Below are 18,604 nucleotides of genomic sequence, written 5' to 3'. Positions count from 1 at the left end.
GTTGGCCTTTGAACAGTTGTGATGGTTCAATCTGGTTCAGTTTAGTTTATTGTCACGTGTACCGAGGTGCAGCGGAAAACATTTTTGTTGCGTGCTAACCAGTCAGCAGAAAGACAATAAATGATTACAATCGAGCCACTAATTTTGTGCAATCAGAAGGTCTTTGACTGTTTTCAATTTAATTTCACTTGAATCAATGTCGTCTTTGAATTGTTCCTAGTTACATTAGTCTATCTTGGAGCTTTCCATGCACAATTCTGTTTTTAAACAAAGTCTCTATAGCAAGCAGTTATCTGAAATATACTTTTCGAATGCAGGGAATTGCTTGATAAAAGAGTGGAGTTACAGCAAATAAAACAGTCCTTCAGGCACCCTTGTCTATGTTGACCGTCCAGTTGTAACCAGAACATTAGCGTGACAGAGTTGGAGGACATGTGGGTTCCTGCAGTAAGGAGCAGAGTGGGATTTGTACATGTACTGACTTGAGATTGCCCTTGCCACTCTTTTAATTGTAATGGGGTCTTCAGATCCAATAAAAAGATGAAACCTTGGGGTGACAAGAGATTGTAAATGCTGCAATTTGGAGCGAAAACACTGGAACGCAGCAGCTCGAGAAGCATCCGTACAAGCAAAGGATCGGATGACGTTTCTGGTTGAGCACTGCATGAGGACCAAGAGTGTGGATGGCAGATAGTCAGAAGAAAGAGGTGAGGGATAGGGGTTAGACATGCTGCTGGGCTATGAGTGGAATTGGGTGGGGTGGAAGATGATGGAGCTTAATCGGGGAAGGGGAGGGGGAAGTAGAGAGAGACGATGTGAAATATGAAACAATCAAAAGATAGGACCTTTGTGGAGAGACCACCGATACTTCCCAATGCCTGACTCTGCAAACAGAACAACCAAAGGTAGACACAAAAAGCTGGAATAACTCAATGGGACAGGCAGCATCTCTGGAGAAAAGAAATTGGTGACGTTTCGGGTTGAGCCCCTTCTTCAGGCTGGTTAGGGATGAGGGAAACTAGAGATATAGACGATGATGTAGAGAGATAAAGAACAATGAATGAAAGATGCAAAAAATTAACAATGATAAAGGAAACCAATGCTGACATCTGATCATCTCTTCAATAGTTTGTACTAATGTAGACTTTTCAGGAAAGTAATTTAAACCTCGTCATTGCTGTGATCAGATCCAACATTGGAATGGATACATTGAGAGGATGATCTAATTATTTTTAAACAGAAATCTGTCGCACGCAAAAATGATCAATAAACCAACAGTAGACAAAAAATGTTGGAGAAACTCAGCGGGTGAGGCAGCATCTACGGAGAGATGGTTACGGGTCTCGACCCAAAACATCACCTATACCTTCTCTCCATAGATGCTGCCTCACCCGCTGAGTTTCTCCAGCATTTTTGTCTACCTTCCATTCTTTCAGCATCTGCAGTTCTTTCTTACATAAACCAACGATGGTATGGAGGGGAAGAAAACGGACGTGCTGATTTACTGGTAAAACAATGACCTGGTACTATGTCACAATGTGAGCAATTGCAGACTCTTTATTCAATACCAAAAGCTCTGGAGATGGTGCAGGAGGTTTGGAAAATACCTGTCCATGTGTTTTAACAAAGTGGGGAAAGAAAATGAAATTAGTTTATATTTGTATACTTATTTGGATCGTGCTTGGGTGTTATTGTCAAGGTAAGTATGAATCCTTGTTTCAGACATTTAGCAGTTATACAGCAGATTCAGGAGTACAAAAATGTTGTTCGACAACAACTTTTGCTGTCTGTCTTTGAGGTATACTGTTGTAACCCGAAGCCAAAAATATTCCTTTGGTATCAAGTCTCAGTTTAATTGCAAGAGCTGATTCACCTGTAAACCATCTACCCTACTTAAAGGAGGACACAATTAGAATAAAACTCAAGTATGCTTATTACTTGGTTTGCTGTAAGATTGAAAGGGACCACTTTTCAGAAAATACTTTCATACTAATATCCTCAGTGGATGAGTATTCCTTGGGTTGATCTGCCTAAAATCATCCTTGTCCCGTTTCATAAGTACTAAACATCAAAGTGGAGCCTGATCCAATTCATGTTCATAGTGGTGTTTGTGTGGAGTTTGCATGTTCTCGCTGTGATTACATGGGTTCCCTCTGGGTGCTAGGTTTCCATAGATACATAGACAATGGGTGCACAGGTAGGCCATTCGTCCCTTCGAGCTAGCACCGCCATTCAATGTGATCGTGGTTGATGCTACATACTAAACACATGCAAATTTGTATGTTAATTGACCGACCCCTGTAATATTTGCTCCTAGTGTGTAGGGAGTGGATGTGAAAGTGCGAGGATTGGCTGAAGGGCCTTTCCATGTTGTACCTCTAAACTAAAGTAGATGGCCCTAATGTTTGTACTCTCCCGCCTTTCACATCCCTTCCCATCAGCAGTTAATCCAACACACGCACACACACACACACACACACACACACACACACACACACACACACACGCACGCACACACACACACACACACAGTAACACTATCCTACACACACACACACACACACACACACACACACACACACACACACACACACACACACACACACACACACACACACACACACACACCACACCACACACCCATGAGTTACTCCAGCTTTTTGTGTCTACGGTTTAAGCCAGCATCTGCAATTCCTTCCTACACCCTACACACCCTTACGTTGAAACCACTTCACAAACTATAGACCACTTAACGAGAATTGTCAAAATCCTATTGGTATACTGTCTCAGTTGGTGTAAAGAGGACACAACACCCACGAGCACAGGATTGAAACCCTATCTTTCCGCACTTTTACAGGATGTGGTGTACCAACAGTGAGATATAAAAGCAACTTTGCCAGAGGGATACGCATTGGAGAGTTCCCCTGGCAGGTCCATCTACAACTGAAGTGGAAATACCTGTGTGGTGGGGACATACTCAGCCGGTGGTGGGTTGTGACCACAGCGCACTGCATCTTCATGTAGTAAGTATAATGTGATTTTGGAGCAATTTGTGGAAAATATCAATATTGTTACCTCGTCAGTCTGAAGAAGGGTCCTGACCCGAAACGTCACCTATCCATGTTCTCCACAGATGCTGCCTGACCCGCTGAGTTATGGTGCAGCAGCATCTATGGAGCGAAGGAAATAGGCAACGTTTCGGGCCGAAATCCTTCTGGAAATAGGCAACGTTTTGGGCCGAAACCTGGAAGCGTTTCGGGCCGAAACCTGGAAGGGTTTCGGCCCGAAACGTTGCCTATTTCCTTAGCTCCATAGATGCTGCCTGACCCGCTGAGTTACTCCGGCTCTATGTGAAACATATTGATCGTGAAATTATGAAATTAATTTAATTTCACCTTCCCATTAGACATACACGATGGAAACATGCCCTTCAGCCCACCTTGTTCATGCCAATTAAGATGCCCCATCCATGCTAGTCCTACTTATCCGCATTTGACCCCCTAACCTAATCCTTTCCTATCCATGTACCATGTTTTGTAGAAATTAGGAACTACAGATGCTGGTTAATAAACAAAAGGACACCAGGCACTGGAGTAACTCAGTGGGTCAGGCAACATCTCTGGAGAACATGGATGGGTGACGTTTCTTCAAATTCCTATTTTTAGTTTGAAACATAGAAATTAGGTGCAGGAGTAGGCCATTCGGCCCTTCGAGCCTGCACCGCCATTCAATATGATCATGGCTGATCATCCAACTCAGTATCCCGTACCTGCCTTCTCTCCATACCCCCCTGATCCCCTTAGCCACAAGGGCCACATCTAACTCCCTCTTAAATATAGCCAATGAACTGGCCTCAACTACCCTCTGTGTCAGAGAGTTCCAGAGACTCACCAATCTCTGTGTGAAAAAAGTTCTTCTCATCTCGGTTTTAAAGGATTTCCCCCTTATCCTTAAGCTGTGACCCCTTGTCCTGGACTTCCCCAACATCGGGAACAATCTTCCTGCATCTAGCCTGTCCAACCCCTTAAGAATTTTGTAAGTTTCTATAAGATCCCCTCTCAACCTCCTAAATTCTAGAGAGTATAAACCAAGTCTATCCAGTCTTTCTTCATAAGACAGTCCTGACATCCCAGGAATCAGTCTGAAGATAGACAAAAAGCTGGAGTAACTCAGTGGGTCAGGCAACATCTCGTTTATTCCTTTTTATTACTGCAAACACAATTAAATTACTTTTTATGCTGCTTCATTCAACAGTTCTGAAGCTCTGTTTGAAAGTCTGGTCATTGTGACTGGCACACTCAAGCTGGAAGGCATGCAGATTATTTATGGAGTTCACAAGGTCATCTTGCACGAATACTTTATTTTTGAACTGTTTGGGGTTAAAATCCCAGACAATGACATTGCTCTCGTCATGGTGAAGGAACCAATCGTATTTAACAAACTTGTGTCGCCCATATGCTTCCCCGATGACCGCTACCTTGACATGAGCACACTGGAGAACTGTTGGGTCACTGGATGGCAGATGTTAAGTCTTGGTAATTATTGTCACTTTCTTTCAATATTGTGTGCGTTTGTTTCCCTCCGATGAACCCCATGTACTGTACACCTTGAGTTTAGCCCCCACCCCCTCACACCAACCTCCCCTCTCCCATCCGGGCCAAAGGTATAGAAGTGTGAAAACGCACACCTCCAGATTCAGGGACAGTTTCTTCCCAGCTGTTATCAGGCAACTGAACCATCCTACCACAACTAGAGAGCAGTCCTGAACTACCATCTACCTCATTGGTGACTCTCGGACTATCCTTGATCAGACTTTGCTGACATAACCTTGCACTAAACGTTATTCCCTTATCATGTATCTATACTGTGAATGGCTCGATTGTCTTTCCGCTGACTGGATTGCACGCAACAAAAGATTTTCACCGCACTGACAATAAACTAGAATAAACTGTAGGACTTCCCAGAAGACAAAGGGGAAAACTTTGCTGGTTTGCAGTAAAACAAGAGTGCTCTTCTTCTCCCTGATAACTTGAAGACATTACAGACTGTGACGTCTGCACTCTCTCCAATACCTTCACTTCCTTCTTGGTTTCTTGGTCCTCCAAAATATTCCAAATGGAATTTAAACTGGTGGCGCAAAGGGCCGAATGGCTTCCTCCTGCACCTATTTTCTATGTTTCATGTAATGGGAAGATGAGAACTGCACACAATACTCCAAATGCAGCCTGACCAAGCTGCTGTAAAACTTCCACACAACTTGCTGATTCTTGTACTCATTGCCTCGGCCAAGGAAGGCAGGCATACCAAATGCATTCTTCACCACTCTGCCTCCTTGTGTTGCCACTATCCAGGGGTTATGGACGAGGACAAGATCCCACTCTACATCAGTGCTGTTCACGGTCTTGCTGTATACTTATGTAATATAATACTAACTGTATACTTTCCCCTTCCGCTTGTCCAAAGTGTAACACCTTTTGATGCTGTTTGCTTTGTATGTGTAGCTGGAAGTCCCATCTACCAGACTGTGAAGCAGCCAGTCAGCCATGAGAAGCTGGAGGTCTGTGAGAAGTTCTACCCTGAAAACCTGAAGGAAAGTGTGATTTGTGTGACCAATGTGGACAAGCAGCAGTCTCTCTGCATGGTAAAGTACTCCCAATGCAATCCATTCCATCAAACAAGTTTAAAAGTTAGTGGTGCAGCGGTAGAGTTGCTACCTCACAGCGCCAGAGAACCATGTTCGATCGCTGACTACGGGTGCTGTCTGTACGAAGTTCGTACGTTCTCCCCGTGACCTGCGTGGGTTTTCTCCGGGTTCCTCCCACACTCCAAAGACATACAGGTTTGTAGGTCTGAAGAAGGGTTTCGGCCCGAAACGTTGCCTATTTCCTTCGCTCCATAGATGCTGCTGCACCCGCTGAGTTACTCCAGCTTTTTTCTGTAACCTTCGATTCTCCAGCATCTGCAATTCCCTCTTAAACACAGGTTTGTAGGTTAATTGGCTTTGGCAAAAATTGTAAATTGTCCCAAGTGTGTGTCGGATATTTTTAGTGTGCGGGGAAAGCTGGTGTGGACCCGGTGGGCCGAAGGGCCTGTTTCCGCGTTGTATCTCTAAACTAAACTAAACTAACAGAGGCCACCTGCCCCACAGTTGTAGTTGAGGGGTTTTGCCACTGGAGGGAGCATTGAGAACCTATCATGACACTGTAGTGTTGGCATCATTGATTATTAATTTAGTGTCTCTATACATAGAAACATAGAAAATAGGTGCAGGAGGAGGCCATTCGGCCCTTCGAGCCAGCACTGCCATTCAATATGATCATGGCTGATCATCCAACTCAGTATCCTGTACCTGCCTTCTCCCCTGATCCCTTTAGCCACAAGGGCCACATCTAACTCCCTCTTAAATATAGCCAATGAACTGTGGCCTCAACTACCTTCTGTGGCAGAGAATTCCACAGATTCACCACTCTCTGTGTGAAAAAGGTTTTCCTCATCTCGGTCCTAAAAGACTTCCCCCTTATCCTTAAACTGTGACCCCTAGTTCTGGACTTCCCCAACACCGGGAACAATCTTCCTGCATCTAGCCTGTCCAACCCCTTAAGAAGAAACCAAAGTAAACGATTGTTGGAATCTGAAACGTCGCCTGTCTATTCCCTCCACATATGATGCCTGACCCGCTGCATTCCGCCAGCACTTTGCGTTTTGCTCACCATTCCAGCCTCTGCAACTCATTCTTGTCTGTAATGGATATACTGAACAAGTCAGGCAGTATGCATGAAGACAAGCTGAGTTAACATATTATAGAATTATTCATGCATTCTACCTCACTGACGACGTTAGTCATACAGCATAGAAACCAGCCTATTGGCCCAACGTCCGTGCCCACCTAAATGCCCCTCTGTGCTAGTCTCGTTTGCCTACATTTGGACTATATGCCTCCTAAATCTTTCTTATTCATGTACCAGTCCAAATACTGTTTTAAATGTTGGTAACATACCTGCCTTAACTAACTCCTCTAGCAGCTCATTCCATACACCCACCTGTAATAAATTGTAAATGCACTGTGAATGGCTCGATTGTAATCATGTGTTGTCTTTCCGCTGACTGGTTAGCATGCAACAAAAGCTTTTCACTGTACCTCGGTACACGTGACAATAAACTAAACTGAACTGATCCTGGTCTCTTTTTTCCCAGGGAGGTTATGGTGCCCCACTTGAGTGTCAGGACAAGAGGTCTAAAATGTGGGTGGTGGCCGGGGCAGCAAGCCACTGCCCCCCGTCCTGTAACCACACGGCTCTCTTCACCAGCTACGTCCACTATGTGGACTGGGTGAAGCATGTCACCATCTTGGCAGGGCACCCCTTCGTTCCCTATGGACTTCCTCCCAAACCCACCCAGCCCTGCCACCAAATCCAGCACCCCAAACCCAACCTGCCCAGCCACAAACTCCAGCACCACGTCGAATGCAACCCGTGGCAGAAACCAAAGAGAAATCGACAAGCCAGGAGGCAGTGGAAGGGTCGACACCACAAGGTCATTTATGAGAGCAACTCATCGAATGCAGAGCGGAAGCCACGGCAAGTCCTTGGTGCAGCTGTGTGCATCGTACAACTTGCACTGCTTACCTGACCACTGGCATGAAGCACAGATTGTCGAACTGAGAATAATTATTTAATCACGGACATTCCTATTACCTCGAGTTCAACAGGGCGAGATATTGAATTGATTTTGTTGATCCTGCTCTTTTGTGGGGCCAGGATCAGATGGAAGGAATTGGGAAGCAGTCGGAACATTACGAAAAGCACGGTGGCTGCAGGGAAATAAGTGGGGGAAACGGAGCTGTTCTCAGAGCTAGCAGCGACTCAATGGGCCGAATGGCAGCAGCCTATGTTGGAAAGAAATAACAAGTTAATATAACATTTGCTATAACAGTTTGCAATTGGGATTTTTATTTTCCTTTATGTTCCCATTCAGCACATCAAGTTAATTTCCTGCACCAGTTCTTAATATAAAGATATTTTGGGGATCCAGCAAACTCAATGCCAAATGCAAGGCTTTGTATTAATTATCCTGGGCAAGTAAGCGAGTGCTGTGTGTGTTGTGGTGGGGCAATATCATTCGAGCTGACATTCTTACTTTACATGCCCATTAATGCATAAAAGCAAGATAAATATATAATGTACGATATTTTTATTTTAAATATAGTGGAATTCCCTGCCTCAGAGGGCGGTGGAGGCCGGTTCTCTGGATACTTTCAAGAGAGAGCTAGATAGGGCTCTTAAAGATAGCGGAGTCAGGGGATATGGGGAGAAGGCAGGAACGGGGTACTGATTGGGGATGATCAGCCATGATCATCACATTGAATGGCGGTGCTGGCTCGAAGGGCCGAATGGCCTACTCCTGCACCTATTGTCTATTGTCTATTGCCTGATACATCAATAACAGTAATACTAGGTAATAATAGTGGTAAGCCCAAGTCTGTAGTGCAACCAAAGACACCGTCCATAGAAGATCACAGTTGCTGAGGTTGTGTTGTGTAGTGTAGTGTTCAAGAGCCTAATGATTGTTGGGAAGAAGCTGTCCTTGAACCAGGAGTGAGTAGGTTAATCTACGATGGTTTTGAAGCAATTACATTATTGGGACATAAAAATGTAATTTGTGTCACGAGAGCAGTGGAGTATTTGAGTCTGAAGAAGGGTCTTGACCCGAAATGTCACCCATTCCTTCTCTCCAGAGATGCTGCCTGTCCCGCTGAGTTACACCAACATTTCGTGTCTATCTTTGCCCTTTATGGCAGCAACAGAAGCCGCTGAACGCCAGCGGGTGAGACAAGGATGTCAGCCCTCAACGTTAAAGTAGCTTCTGCCCAATTTAGGCAGCAAGCAGTCTTGGTAGACTGGGGCAGAGGGGAAGAGCATTTGAATGACTGGAGTCAGACTTTGTACTGTGGATGATGACTGTGACTGATGGAGGTTGGTCTGGGTCCCAGCACACTGCTGCCCTGCCTCAGGATAGTCTAGACATAACCATCTTCAGCTGTTTCATCAACAAACTTCCTTTCTCCATAGGGTCAGAAGTAGTGATGTTGGCTTATGATGTGATTCACCATTCCTCAGCAAATAAACCACTATATGCCTGTGTGCAGCAAGACCCAGGCAACATTCAGGCTTGGACTGATTCACGTCACAAACGTGCCAGGCAGTGACCATCTCCAACAAGCGAGCATCTAACTACCTATCCCTGGCATGTTCATTGTCATACTGAGACACAAGGAACTGCAGATGCTGAACTCTTGAGCAGAACACAAAGTGCTGGAGACTCTTGGCATTGGGTGCTTTTTCAGGTCAGGACCCTTCTTCATTGCCAGATTCCTGACTGACAATATCCATATAGTCTCCACTGCCCGGGGCTACTATGACTAATAGAGGCAGAACATGCCATGGTTTAGAGATACTTCTGAGTTTTGAAAGCAGGGAGGGGAATCGAAATACAGGGAGGATTCTGCAATTTGTGCTAAGTACAACGTCGGGAACCACTGACCCAATTATTCTTCTAAAAATAATGTTCTTATACCTATGATCTCACCAACTGTATGTCAGAACACGTGGGTGAGACCGGGCTTAATGCCGTAACAGTACAGCCTCTCTGACCCCTGAACTGTGAAGAGAAGCTGGAGGATTATATGAGTGAGGCCACATGCAGCTCATCCGTAAAGACACCTGTGTACCCTGGATGGAAACTGATCCACCGCAGTAATGTTAGATCTCAAAGTGAACTTGCCTAAAAGCTACAGGTAGACAAAAATGCTGGAGGAACTCAGCGGGTGTGGCAGCATCTATGGATCGAAGGAAGAGGTGACGTTTTGGGACGTTCAGACTGCCACAAGCTGTTTCTGATGATATTTTCCATTGCTTGGACCACTTGGTCTGAATCACATGCCTCCGATGGACAGTTCTAATGAAATAACATCAGCCAGAGAGTTTGTGTTGTCTTGATTGTAATAAGGGCTCAATTCTGGCACCATGCATGTCAATCTTCAGTCAGAAGAAGGGTTTCGGCCTGAAACGTTACCTATTTCCTTCGCTCCATAGATGCTGCTGCACCCACTGTGTTTCTCCAGCACTTTTGTCTACAATCTATTTTCCTTTCCTCCTTGTGGCCTCTATATTCCTTCTAGAATATGCAAGCTAAAATTGTGTTCAGTATTCCGTGTCCAGGGGGTATCAGGGAGTATGGATATAAAGGTATCAGGGGGTATGGAGAGAAGGCAGGTACAGGATACTGAGTTGGATGATCAGCCATGATCATATTGAATGGTGGTGCAGGCTCGAAGGGCCGAATGGCCTACTCCACCTATTTTCTATGTTTCCATGACGTATCTGAAAGAGTTAATCAGGCGCTTATCAAATGTACGTCAGAGTTAAGCCCCTTGTCTGGTTAATCTCATTGGGTGTTTACCAAGGATTCCTCGGGCTCGATGTGTGGATATAAGCTACGGGCTGAACTGAAGGGACTGTAAGGTTTGGGACCTTGCACAGTGACCTGTGGGTTGAGCTGAGAATGCAGGTTGGGGGATCTGCCCACATCTACATGTGTTTCTGATCCAACGGCTCGGGTGGAGTGGGCTGTACACTCTCGTGGGTGAGACAGTCGGGTCATTGGGTTCCTTGAAACACCATGATGGAGATCTACTGAGCGGAGAATCGGTGAGGATTTCCAACGCAAACTCCGGACGTTCCTGAGAAACCACTGACAGTGACCGGTGGACAGTTGTTTCCCAGCTATGAGCCACAAGGAAAGCGACGAAGATGTCAATACACTGGGCAGTGTTGTGTCTGATGAGGAGCAACTGGTTGAGGAACTACCAAGTTCTGTAGATGATGACTGCAGACCAAACGCGGTAAGTATTGCAGTCAACAAACTTTCTTTATTTATTCACTGTCTCTTGGAACTTGTGTGATTTATGTATAACTTGTGTATAATTTGTCTTAGTCTGTGTCCCTGTGATGCTGCAGGAAGCAAGGTTTGCATTGGGCCTGTAGCTCACCAGACTTGACTCAACTTGACTTGAAGCCCATCGTGAGTCTACTGGGGCAGGTAGATACTCTTCAGTCCATCACTGCCCTCATCATTCTTGCACAGATGACGACCCAACACCACGTGTCCTACCCCCTTTGTTTCTCACCGATATCCACCTCAGTCGGCTGATTTATCCCACGTTTGGACCCTGAGTTTTGGAGGAGACCTAGGACAGAAAGATCCACCTGTCACTGGCCAGGCTTTGTCCTGCCCCCACTTCTCTTTTCCAGCTCCCCCCCCCCCCACACTCCCATCAGTCTGACGAAGGGTCCCTACCTGAAACGTTGCCTGTCCATTCGATGCTGCCAATACTACCCCTCACTTGCAACTCAACTGTGAGTTTGCAAAGTTGATCCTGCACTTGAGTCAAAGCTGTGACTCATTCCAGTAAAAGACTTGGGGAAAATCTCAAGTGGTTAAAATGCTTAAAGTAAGCTCCAGTCCAGTTAGAATAGAATAGCCTTTTATTTGTCATTCAGACCGAAGTCTGAACGAAATTTAAGCAGTCATACATACAATAAAAAACAACAATAAACACATATTAACATCCACCGCAGTGAGGCCACCCAACATCTCCTCACTGTGATGGAGTTGACTTGCCCACAACATGCTCACCTTCCTGTGTGTGTTTTTCATTAATATCTGTGATCCTCATTGTCAAAGTGACACTAATGAGTGGTAATATCTCTACTAAGTCGATGCAGGTATTTTGTGGGGTCACAAAGCATTTGGTAAATGTATGAATGTGAAACAGTTTCTCTGCCATGTTAGGTTGTACAGTGACCTCATTATATAGGATTTGTTTTAATCGAGATTAGAACAGCTCACAAAATGTAATCGCTCTGTGTGGTTTAGTGGAAGATATTGTTTTGCACCACCTTTTGCGGTTAAATTCACTGCCTATCACATTCCGATAATAATTGTTACATTCAGCCTACTTCTGTATGTTTCATAGTTTAAAAACTGCAGAAGCTGGAAATGTGAATGAAGAAAAGCTGTAAACATGCAGGAATCCGACCAGTCTGCCTCTCTCACCGCATAGGCAGGCTGAGCTGCTGAGTTTTTCCTGAGGTTTTATTTTTGTTGGTGTCCTTTGCATTCAATAATTCTGCCTGCGCACTTTCCAGCTCGCTTTCACTTCCATCGGGCTGACCAGACATTATCGCTCATGATGTGAGGAGCTGAAGAATAGTGAGCAAAAAACAAAAAGAGCTGGAGGAACTCAGCGGGTCAGGCAGCATTTTTATGGAGGGAATGGACAGATGATGTTCCATGTTGGGGCCCCTCTTCAGACTGATTGAAGTGTATCTGTGTATTGGGGGGGGAGACCAAAATGGGTTGGGATAGGATTAGGGAGTGTCGGGTTTAGCATGGACTGGTGTATGTATCTGCTTGTAAATCCATAACTCTTGATAATCAGGCTAGTTTATTGTCACTCATTTTCTTTACTCAGAGAGTGGTGGCGGTGTGGAATGAGCTTCCAGTGGAAGTGGTGGAGGCAGGTTCATTGGTATCATTTAAAAATAAATTGGATAGGCATATGGATGAGAAGGGAATGGAGGGTTATGGTATGAGTGCAGGCAGGTGGGACTAAGGGGAAAAAAAGTTGTTCGGCACGGACTTGTAGGGCCGAGATGGCCTGTTTCCGTGCTGTAATTGTTATATGGTTATATGGTCACGTGTACCGAGGTACAGTGAAAAGCTATTGTGTGTTAACCAGTCAGTGGAAAGACAATACAGGATAACAATCGAGCCATTTACAGTGTATGTGATAAGGGAATAGTGTTTAGTGCAAGGTAAAGCTGGTAATGTCTGATCAAGGATAGTCCAAGGGCCACCAATGAGTTAGATAGTTGCAGTAGAATGATTCAGTTTCCTTATAACAGCTGAGAAGAAACTGTCCCTGAATCACAACTCTCTCAAAATGCATCGCAAAGTAAATGGTACAAGAAAACTGAATGGGAGAGGAAGAGCAACAAAAGACAGCTTGTATTTTTAGTCTTGATCACGAACAATCCTCAGGGGCTCAAGAAGAATGACACGTTGTTATGTAAAGGGTTAGAACATCTGGAGGGAATCCGATCGAGCCGGCACGGAGTTAATTCAATGACACGCAATGTCAGAGGGGTCAGGGTGACGTGGATAGTGAGGAGTGGCGACGTCTCAAGAGGCAAGGATGAAGAATTGCTACTGTATGCAAGGGAATTGGCCAAAGACTAGACGAAGAGGAGAAGATGGAATGAATGATGACTTTATGACAATTCACAGTGAAATTCCTTGCTCGCATACCCAATGTATGCAAATAATCACCATATAATGGGCGCTGACTCAGTTTAAAATGATCCCGCTCCAGGATCACCATTGACACACCCCCCTCCCCTCATCCCGGTGGCCCCCACCCAGGCCGGGTCCTCCTTTAAGAGAAGTGATGCTTGGAATGTGTTGCAAAGAACATGGTAGAATGACGGACAGAGCAGGCCAGGGGTGACAGAGTACCGAGGGTGGAACTCTAGTGTGTCATGCTAACAGTGTTCATATTTAAATGTATCATGTGTTACTATGAATCTGAAAGGCCCCTGACATCAGGTCCGGATACTTCTTCAGTCCGAAGATTTTTGAGAGTCTGAGTGAGGGTCCCCACCCAAAACGTCACCAATCCTTTTTCTCCAGAGTTGCCACCTGACCCGCTGAATTACTCCAACACTTTGTGAATATCTTTGTTGTCCAGAGCGGCTGTCGAACTTGTGCTGGGAGCAGGTGAGAAGGGTTGATTCTCGTGCCTTTATTTTCAGGAGTGTTTAATCGTCAAATGTCCCAGATAGACCAATTAAACATAGAAACATAGAAATTAGGTGCAGGAGTAGGCCATTCAGCCCTTCGAGCCTGCACCGCCATTCAATATGATCATGGCTGATCATCCAACTCAGTATCCCGTACCTGCCTTCTCTCCATACCCCCTGATCCCCTTAGCCACAAGGGCCACATCTAACTCCCTCTTAAATATAGCCAATGAACTGTGGCCTCAACTACCTTCTATGGCAGAGAGTTCCAGAGATTCACCACTCTCTGTGTGAAAAAGGTTCTCCTCATCTCGGTTTTAAAGGATTTCCCCCTTATCCTTAAGTTCTTAAATTCTTCCTTGCAGCAGCACAACAGAATGTGTAAACATTATACATATTCAACAGGTACATGGATAGGACAGGTTTGGAGGTATACAAGCCAAACTCAGAAAGGTGGGATAAATGTAGCTGGGACACGTTGGGCCAAAGGGCCTGTCTCCACCTTGTATATCACTCTATGACTCTTAAGTAAGAATTTCATTGTTCTATCTGGGATATAAGACAATTGTCAGTCCCAGATCCAAGCGATGAATCTTTGGCTTCTGTTCTCCCCACCCCAGGAAAATGAAACAGAAAATGAAGGATTCTTCAACATGCTGAGTCACGTCCAGAGGAACCGCATGGATGACCAGAGGTGTAACCTCCAGGAGAGCGGGACACCCTCCCATAGATCCACACTGATTGAGGCCTGTGGTGAGTAGGGCGGAGGTATTGTAGATACAGGGCGGGCAGGACACTCTCAGCAAGATGCAGTAACATGGAGACACACGGAACAAAGGCATGTGGGTGGGGGGGGGGGGGGGTGTGAGGACAATGGACAATGGGGACCTGCTGTGGGGGAACCGCTGGGGGTGGGGGGGGGAACAAAATGTAGAGCTGAAAAAGCTACTTATCTTAACTACTAAACCAGGTTCGCTTCTTAATAAACAGACACCACACAAACTGTTTGGTAGACCAGTTCAAAACTTTACTTAACATCGGCCGATGGAAGGGAGGGAGAACTCCAGTCAAGTGACCAACACAGACACTTGACTGTCCTCAGCCACCTTCTCTGAACAACAGAATTACATTGCCTTAAATAGGGTTTTTTGTTCCCTTAACACCTTCCACAGACATTAATCATGTCAGAGGTACAGGAAAAGGTTTCCACAGATTGCATCACATCAAAGCTTTTGTTTACATGGTACAAGATATACTAAAAACATTGTATATCTTCTTTGTCACTTGGTCCCTCATAAACATAGGTCATTTGTTTACAAAGATGTGACTGGCTATTTCTCTCTTCCTTTATTGCCTCCTCCCCATAAACATTGGTCATTTGGTTTATGGCATCTCACTTCAAAGATTTCTCTAGCTCCTTCTCTCTGCCTGTCACTTGGGAGACAATGTTATAGGATTTATTATCTCACACACACCCACCCTAAGGCAAGCCTAATTTGACACTAAATATAAGCTGTAAGCTAGCCCAGAAACCAATTTAATATCTTCTTATATTTTTAACTAAAACTCGGCTTCATCAGAGCCAGCGTGCTTTGTAACTTGGTCTCCATCCTAGTTGGCTGCTATTTGTATACATCGCGTATACAAGCAAAGAATCTCACTCAGCCTTGCCACTTGTGATAATATTCCATTCCATTCCACCCTGAGCAAAGCACAAAGTGCCAGAAGAACTCGGGAGGTCAGGCAGCATCTGCAGACGGAATGGGTAGGCAAAATTTCAGATCCAGTCTTGACGAAGGGTCCTGACCCAAACCCTTGTCTGTCCACTCCCTCCACAGATGCTGACTGACCCGCTGAGTTCTTCCAGCACTTTGCATTCCAATGTCTGAAGAAGGGTCTCGACCCTGAAACGTCACCCATTCCTTCTCTCCCGAGATGCTGCCTGTCCCACCGAGTTACTCAAGCATGCTGTGCCTATCTTCGGTGTAAACCAGCATCTGCAGTTCCTTCCCTCACAATGTCACACGTACTAAACACAGTTATTTTTCAAATTGCCAAATTTGCCAGCGTTTCCAAAGTCTGGGTCTTACGGAGTGTGTCGGAATATGCGCCTTGGCTACATTTAGTCTCCTATTGACAAAAACAGCAGCAGCTCATGATGCCAAGGTGCGGAGAGGTAGACTTACAGAGAAAGATTACTTGCAAATTACTCGTTTCAAGAGGAAGTGTTCTTGAGTTTTCTCAAGGGTCAGAGCAATCTGTTCCTTTTTCTAATTTGTACCATAAGGTATTGGAGCAGAATTAGGCCGTTTGGCCCATCATGTCCACTCCGCCATTCTATCTTGGCTTGCCTGCTGATGTTCATATGACTCCGTTGTTATTGGCATTGATCGTGTGATTAAATCCGCTCTTCACCTTCTCTGAAGCAGATAGCAGCTCCGACCGGCCCATCAATGAACTCCTGGACATGCTGGCCGACAAGCAAGGGCAGCGGCTGGACGATCAGCGAGTGACCTGTGACAACTTACCCGGTCTGCAGCTGTCCACCTGCTGCCTCCCGTCCACGGACGAAGGTGAGCAGCTCTCCGTGCTACCTCACTCATAAGGAGCAGAATTAGGCCATTCGGCCCATCAAGTCTAATCATGGCTGATCTATGCCTCATAACCCCATTCTTCGGCCTTCTCCCCATAACTCCTGAACCCCGTACTAATCCAGAATCTATCCATCACTGCCTTAGAAATATCCACTCCTCTTCCCTCAGCTTGGATGAATGATCCCTCTGAACTATTCACCTTGGCCACATTTGGACTCCTATTGACAAAAACAGCAGCAGCTCATGATGCCAAGGTGCGGCTCCATTCACAGCTGCTGCATGACTTGGCTACTTTCTCCAACACTTTTCCTTTTATTAAATATTATATTGACTCAATATAATATTGAGTTTTACTTATCACAGAGCCATTGAGTCATACAAGGTGGAAACAGGCCCTTCAGCCCAACTTACCCACACCAGCCCACATGTCCCATCTACACTAATCCCACCTGCCCACGTTTGATCCATCTCCCTCCAAACCTGTCCTATCCATGTACCTGTCCAACTGTTTCTTAAACATTGGGATAGTCCCTGCCTCAACTACCTCCTCTGGCAACTCATTCCATACACCCACCAAAATATATTACCCCAGATTCCTATGAAATCTTTTCCCCTTCACCTTGAACCTGTGACCTCAGGTCCTCGATTCCCCCTACTTCGACAGTGCGAAACCTAGCTTGTGCTGTCCTGGGCCAAATACACTCCGTTCCTATTCATGTACCGTCTAACTTCTGAAGCAATTATTTAATTATTTTTGTTATAGAGACTGAGAATGAATAGGGACGAACCAGGACAGGATCAGGTTCCTGTTGGGCCTGAAGAATATCCAGATCTGACTCACTGTCAAACAGTCAGAGAGACCATCGCTGCTTTTACAGTCTGAAGAAGGATCTCAGCCCAAAATGTCACCTATTCCTTCTCTCCAGAGATGCTGCCTCACCCGCTGATTTACCCTAACATTTTGTGGCTGCTTTTACATATTAACCTTTGCGATCGAGTCTTCATTGGAGACTAACCTTTCTGCTTTCTCTTGTGGTTCTGTGACTCAGATAAGTGAGTTGGACATTGGGTTTTGTAGCCCGATCCTCAATGTGAAATATCACCTCCCCACCGCGTCCAAGACTCCTTGAGAATTGCCTCAATGCTCTTAGAACCAGCATATCTGAATTTGCTGTAAAACAAAATGCATCGCTTAGACCTTTCCATTTAAAATGGTACAAACATATTAATAAATGTGTTGATATTAAATATTAATAAATACAGTTAAATGTTAAAATACTTGATTTATTGCACATTTTTCATCTGATGAATTAATTTGGGCTCAGTTTCTGATGTTGAATAGATTGTTTTATTAACAGCTATACTTCAGTTCTAAAGACCTGCTGGCTCCTTGCACATGAATGAATAAGTTTATTGGCCAAGTATGTACACATACAAGGAATTTGCCTTGGTGCTCCGCTCGCAAGTCTTCTTTCATGTGGCGTGCACAGCCTAAAGTTGTAGGACAACTTGTTCTATTTGACCTTCCGTTTGTGCACGTCGAGTTGATTGCATTAGTTGAAACAGGGTGGACCACGTGAAGGTTGCAATCTCCCACCCCCGCTCGCAAGTAACAACACGACATACAGTAAACCATTAAGAATAAAACATAAAATATTAAAACATTAAGAATAAAACATTATAGTTTAAACATGTGAATGAAATAAAATACCTGAACAAAAGGAGGCTACAGTCTTTTGGTTATTGAGTAGAGCTACTACTCGTGGAAAATATCTGTTTTTATGTCTTACTGTGGAAGCTTTGACAGTCCGGAGTCGCCTTCCAGAGGGAAGTGATTCAAAGAGTTTGTGGCCAGGGTGAGAGGGGTCAGAAATGATCATACCTGCTCCCTTCCTGGCCCTTGCAGTGTACAGTCAATGGGGGGGGAGATGGAAGGTTGCAGCCAACAATCTTCCCAGCTGATCAAATGATTCACTGCATCTTTACCTCCAGCTGAGATAGTCCCTTCAGATTGCTGAGATTATGGCCTGGTGCTCATCTGTGGTAAGCAGTCTGAAGAAGGGTCTTGACCCCAAATGCCACCTATTCCTTCTCTCTAGAGATGCTGCCTGTCCAGCTGAGTTACTTTAGTATTTTGTTTCTATCTTCGGT

The 18,604-nt window shown here is 45.0% G+C and overlaps 3 protein-coding genes across 5 annotated transcripts in view; all 3 read left to right on the top strand.

Annotated features, from left to right (window-relative positions):
* Positions 1-18,604, top strand: part of stxbp2 (syntaxin binding protein 2) — a 65,636-nt gene that overhangs the window by 34,471 nt on the left and 12,561 nt on the right. The window lies entirely within an intron of this gene.
* LOC129714382 (putative serine protease 45) lies at positions 2,677-4,594 on the top strand. Its single transcript, XM_055663948.1, has 2 exons — positions 2,677-3,023; positions 4,255-4,594. Exons 1-2 carry the CDS (start codon positions 3,019-3,021, stop codon positions 4,586-4,588), a joined length of 339 nt encoding a protein of 112 aa, XP_055519923.1. The 5' UTR covers positions 2,677-3,018; the 3' UTR covers positions 4,589-4,594.
* Positions 14,257-17,706, top strand: LOC129714381 (Purkinje cell protein 2 homolog). 2 transcript variants are annotated; one of them, XM_055663947.1, is made up of 3 exons: positions 14,257-14,612; positions 16,289-16,432; positions 17,217-17,706. In XM_055663947.1, the coding sequence occupies exons 1-3, from the start codon at positions 14,447-14,449 to the stop codon at positions 17,231-17,233; spliced, it is 327 nt and encodes a 108-aa protein (XP_055519922.1). In that variant the 5' UTR covers positions 14,257-14,446; the 3' UTR covers positions 17,234-17,706. The 2 variants fall into 2 exon arrangements, with proteins under 2 accessions (XP_055519922.1, XP_055519921.1); XM_055663946.1 differs by lacking the exon at positions 17,217-17,706 and having other exon boundaries at positions 16,289-16,803.

The sequence above is a fragment of the Leucoraja erinacea genome, chromosome 39 (genome assembly GCF_028641065.1).
Source record: "Leucoraja erinacea ecotype New England chromosome 39, Leri_hhj_1, whole genome shotgun sequence".
NCBI lineage: Eukaryota > Metazoa > Chordata > Chondrichthyes > Rajiformes > Rajidae > Leucoraja > Leucoraja erinaceus.
The sequence above is the reverse complement of the archived record's forward strand: the minus strand, read 5'-3'. Positions and strand labels throughout refer to the sequence as shown.